This window comes from Tupaia chinensis, unplaced genomic scaffold (genome assembly GCF_000334495.1).
Source record: "Tupaia chinensis unplaced genomic scaffold, TupChi_1.0 Scaffold145396_1, whole genome shotgun sequence".
Classification (NCBI taxonomy): Eukaryota; Metazoa; Chordata; class Mammalia; order Scandentia; family Tupaiidae; genus Tupaia; species Tupaia belangeri.
In genome coordinates this window covers 3,790,137-3,795,630 of record NW_006205257.1, presented here as the reverse complement: position 1 = coordinate 3,795,630, position 5,494 = coordinate 3,790,137, and the positions used below count along the sequence as shown (strand labels likewise).

Here is a 5,494-nt window from a genome sequence, read left to right as displayed (position 1 = left end):
ACTCTTTCCTTTTGTCAAGTCTATGGGCTGGTCGTTGTTGACGTGGTAGAAATAGCGGTCGAGGTGGTCGGCTTTCTTGGACTGCAGGGGCGGCGGAGTGGCCACGGCCGCCTTCTCGGCCAGGCTATTGCTCATCTTGAAAAGCATGCTCATGGGGTCAAGGGCGGGCAGGGAGGGCTTGGCAGCCTTGCCCAGGTGAATGTTCATGACCGACTGCAGGGCGCTCAAAGGGTTTACAAAAGGCTGTTCGGGTGGGTGGTCAGTGATGATGGCTGTGCTGCCACTCAAGCCACTGGTCAGGGGCTTAACTAGCTCCTTGCCATTCTCCACTGGCTCTACTGGGGGGCTCCCCTCCTTGCACCCATCCCGCTGGGGGCTGGGGCTATTCTCCTGGCTTTTGAAGCCTCCATCACTAGATGCCTCCATCTTGATGGGCTCACTGATCTCGCTGCTACAGGGGGAGGGAGTGGCCCGCTTGGGCGGAGAGAGCTTGCCCTCTGGCTCCTTCATTTTCTCCTCCACTTTGGCAACTTTCTCAGTGACTTTTTTCACCAGCTCTTCCATGGCATGAAAGTTTGTCTTGGGCATGGGTGAGGTCTGGCTGCTGGGCGGAGAGACCAGGGTCTGGTTTTTAGTGGGAGACACAAGCTCACTGTTGCTAAACATGGGTTTCAGGGGGGTGCTTTTCCCCGACGAGCCCAGGGACAACTTCATCATGTTGGGGAGCTGGTAGGCGGCATGGATGCTGGGGTAGCCCCCCCAGCTGGGAGTGCCATTCTGGGCTTTGTTGATTGCAGACGTCACTGTGTTTTCTAGGGATTTGAGAATATCGAGTCCCCCCTTGGGACTCTCTTCTAAGTCATTTTCAGTCAAATAATGATATTTGGAAGAAATGTCATACTTTTCTTCTTCCTCGCTGGGCTTCTCCTTTTCCTTGGGTTTCTCGTCGAGGACCGTTTTCTCCTTGTCAACTTCCTTCTTGATCTCCACATTCAGTTTTGGGGAGACGCTTGCAGGTGTATTGGAGGGGGACGTGAAAGTGGTGGCTGCCAGGGGCACAGACTGAACCTTTTCATCCAGCAGGGTTGTGATGGTGGGAGTGACAGGTGTCTCCATGATGGGCTTGCCCTTCTTCATGGCCGAGTTAGTGACCTTGATGAAGTGTCCGGTGACCATCATGTGGGCCGTGAGCTCCTGCAGTGTATCGTGAGAGCTGCCACACTCCATGCACTTCAGGATCTGTGACTTCCGGGCCTCAAAGTGCCATGCGTAGCTGGCCCCATTCTGGTGGCCGTACCGATTATTTGGCGTAATGTAAGGGTTGGAGTTCTTCTGAAGTGCATCATTGGTGTCTGACATGGTGGCTTTTGGGGTTCCACCTGTGGAATCTGGGGAGCTGGGGAGCTCTAGCTCCAGAGAAGCTTTCTTCCGAGCGGCAGGAATGATTTTGGCTGCGACAGGAGTGACAGGTTCCTTCAGAGGCACTTTTTGGTAGTGTTTTGTTTTGATCATATGGACACTCAAGTCCTGAAGGGACTCAAAGGAGTGGCCACAGTACATGCACTTCAACACCTTCTGGGCATCTTCCTTCCCCTCCATTTCCAGCAAGGAGCGTTTGCGAGGCTTGGACCAGCGCTTTGGATTGTTGTTATCGGTCTCGTGGTTGTCATCGCGGTAATGCCCCGTCTCGTTCATGTGCACCGTCAACTCCACCAGGGTGTCGTAGGCGGCGCTGCAATCCTTGCAGCGGAACTTGCTGGCCCCTGTGAATATGGAGCCATAGAGCTTGCTGCTCTGCCGGTACAGCTGCACGGTGCTGAAAAGGCTGGGCTCAGGCAGCATGCGGCTCTGTGACACCTGCTGCAACGTCTTGGCCATGGCGCTTTGGTGCCAGTCAAAGCTCCCACTGCCACAGCTGCTGCTGCTACTGCTGCTGCTGCTGCTGCTGCCATTGTTCTTCTCCGAGGAGGGCTGGTGCAGGTTGAGGTTGAGGTTGGACCAGTAGGAGTTGGAGAGGAAGTTGTTGTACACGGCCTTCATCTGCTCCAGGCTGTCCGACACAGTCGTGTCTTCCAGTGGGACTGTGACCTCCTTGGTCTCCTCTTCGTTCTTGATGGAGCCGCTTTCAAAGTCAGCCATTCGGTCACTGGTCTCACTGATGTGTGACTCGCTGTCCATTTCGTGGCTGGAAAACTCAGCAGCTGGGGAGTTTTGGTAGCTGGGACAGGTCTTAGTGAGCTCCTTCTCTGGGCACATGTACTTGGCCGAGGGCTCTCCATCTGCTGGATGCTCTTCGGGGTCTATGTCTTCATCTACCAGCGCAGCAGCCTTCAACTCATCTGAAACATAGGCTGCCATGAGAACAGGTGGGAAAGTGGGATGAGCAGGATAGAAAGGAGAGAGAGAGGGAAATGGAGAGAAAGAAAAAAAGAAAGCATTAGTAAGTGTTGCTCTTACCTAGAGTAAGCTCTCAGCTCTCAGGAAAACTCAGCAAACTAGATGGGCACATTTATTTGTAAAATTAAATAGTTAAAATGTGGTGTTTCTTTGGAGCAAAAAAAAAAAAAATCTGCTCTTCAAACATAATTTGCCACCTTATTCTTCTCAAGGGGCAACAGCTTGAAATTAAAACTAAATTTGAAATTAATGAAGCACATTCTGGAGGTGGCATTCATTTCTAAAGTAATAAATTACTTGTATCAACCTCAGAGACAGCAGTTCCTGTCTGTCAATTAATATGTCTTATGCTTCTCCTACCCCTAATGCATTTCTTAACAGACAGATTCACAATTTAAATTAAGCAAGCATTTTTTACTCATTACATTTTTGAGGCTCAATCTTTAATAAATATAAAGTACAAAAACATCAATAAAATTTTTACAAAGTAAAAAGAAAGTATATCAACTGCAATAAATGAAAAACAAGGTTTTGTAGCTTTTTTTTTTTTTTTTCTTTCTTTTTTCTTTCTGGAAAAGCAGGTCTCATAATGACTTAGAGTAAGTTTCCTACCAAGGATAATCAGGAATAGGAGCTGGTTTGTTCCAGTTGGAAAGACGACCCTGACCTGCCATCACCCAGCTCTGGCCCCTTCCTTCCCGTGTGTACACTCAGCCATTCTCAGCCACACACCATCCATGCAGAATTATGTCAGAACAAGTTCAGGAAAATTGGTATGCAGTTTTTTTTCCTGCTGTATAAATATAAACAAGACCTTCCAGTGGACCTTACAAATGTCAAAGTGTTTGCTCTTTAGACTACTTTGTCAATATTTACTCAGCATAAGCTTCATGGGCACCCAACAGGGATCCTGTCGTTCTGGAAGCAATGTAACTGGGGCTGTAAATCCAGCATACATTCCAGAGCAGGTGCAGGGCAAGCCCAGCAGTCATGGGTTCTAGAAGACTCAGAGCACAGAGAACATGCACATTAATGGAACAGAGTGATTTTTTTTTTCATTTGCGTGCATTCAGAAATCCAGCTATTCTACACTAAAGCTCCCTGAACCCCCTATGTTGCATCTGGGTGGGCTGATGTATAATTAGGTGTGGCCAGCCCTGTGGTGACAATTTCCAGCCAGAGGAGAAAAAGTGACGTTTTCCTTTCGGCTCTTGAGTACTTGTTGACTTTGAAAGGCCAGTGGGTAAAAACTCCAGGTAGTGAGAACAGTATAGTGCTAATTGCAAGGTTGATTTCAAAATGAAGAGGAGGGAAAAAAAAAAAAAAAAAAAAAAAATTTCTTAAGCTCTGTTTGTGGACTTTTACTCCAAAGACTTTAAAGATTTGCTCCTGATCAATTTCACACCAGAAGGAAAAAAAAAACAGTCAAACAGATATTCTCCCTCGCTGATCTGTCTGAGTCTAGTGCTTTTCTTTGGTTCCCAAGCCCCAACTCTGAGTGCCAAAATTTCTCTTTTATTTCAACTTTTTAAAAATGGTTGTTTTATTAATTTTATTTGTTATTAGTATTTAATTTGACGAGAGCAGGAGAGAGAGAGAGAGAGAGAAAGTGAGAGAGCAAGCCACCAGGTCTGAGACTTGAACTGTGGTTGTCCATGTGAGAGTCCAGCACCTTAACTACCATACCACCTGCCAGACCCCTGAGCACCAACATTTCTAAGTTGAGATATGACAGTGACATCCTGGTACTGATATAATGTGAACTTGGCTGGGAACAGTGTCCCAGATACACATACCAGATGTAGGGAAGGGATACTTTTGCTCACGCACAAACTGCAGATAAAGAGCCTTGTGTGTGAGCGCTATGGATCATCCTTTACGAACGATCAGAAAAATAGTGCCCTACTGCTGTCAGCTGAGGTGTGAAGTGCTGTGTGAACCTTAAGTCTGAGGTCATGCACTTAGAGATGACAAATTAAAATGGTGAGAACTCGCCTCCTAGGGCCAGGGCCAATGCGAACAGGGAAATACAGTGTGGTCAGGGGAGGCTCCTTTGCTGACCACAATGAAGCATGTGAAAGTATGTGTTGGAAAAGAAAAATAGAAGAAGACATTTCACTCTTGCCCCAACAGTCTTCCTCTGCTGGTAGAATGTTCTAGAAATACGGACTCACAAATTCCATGGGGTGTCAAGCCTTGGAGGGAGGGCAGCCGGTGGAGAGTGACCAAGTGTCCTGATTTGCCTGGACCTGTTCTGGTTTCAGTGCTGAAAGTTCTACATCCCAGGAATCCACTCAGCCCTGTGCAAACCAGGCAACTGGGGGTCACTCTAGCTATCTATGAGCACACAGCATGCCCGAGGCCAGAACATGTCGGTGGTTCTGCAACCTCTTTGGAATCCTTGGAGAGCAGAAGCAGGGCAAGGTGGTCAGCTGGATGCAGCCACTCTGTGAAGACACACATCAGCGGCCCACCTGTGAGAGGTCTCTATCCAAGGGGCCTTACTGTGAAGAACCAGTCTGGGAAAGAAAGAGGAAGCCCAGAGCTGAGACCCAAAGAAAAAGCCTGGCCCTGTGTAGACAAGGATCAAATCCCCTTCTCTCCTGCAGATGCCCCTAGAGCCACAGTCTGCAGTACCAACCCCACCCCTGGACTTCTTTTATTATTTAGTTTTTTAGAGAAATTATGATAGGGGAAGGACCAGCAGTTGGAGTAATGGCTATGTCGTTGGACTCCCATGTAGTCGACCGCGGTTCAAGTCCTGGATCCGGTGGCTTAAACTCACGCCGGGTGCATGTGTGTGTCCAAGATCCCAAAAGGAGAATGGAGAAGGGATTGTGGAGTGGCCATCCCCCCTGGGGGGGATTTCTCGCTTTCTGTCTCTCTGTCTCTCTCTTTCTGTCAAGCGCACATGCCCTATAGCAAAAACCTCTAAAAAAAGAAATTATGATAAAGCCATGTGCATCTGCATGAAGAAGAGAGGGAGAGTATTAGAGGGAGAGAGACAGCTCACCTTCAACAGGGTCTCATCATAGTTCAGTCCCCCTCCCCAGCCCTCCAGCTCCTTGCGATCTTGGTTACCCATTCACACCTATTT

The 5,494-nt window shown here is 48.2% G+C and overlaps 1 protein-coding gene across 1 annotated transcript in view; it reads right to left on the bottom strand.

Moving 5' to 3' along the window:
* The window catches only part of TSHZ3 (teashirt zinc finger homeobox 3), a 4,517-nt gene extending 1,971 nt beyond the window's left edge, over window positions 1-2,546 (bottom strand). Inside the window, exon 1 of the mRNA XM_006167998.3 lies at window positions 1-2,546. This exon is cut by the window's left edge and continues 1,971 nt beyond it. Coding sequence (XP_006168060.1) covers window positions 1-2,358 — 2,358 coding nt within the window. The 5' untranslated portion in view covers window positions 2,359-2,546.
* Window positions 2,547-5,494: the final 2,948 nt, after the last annotated feature.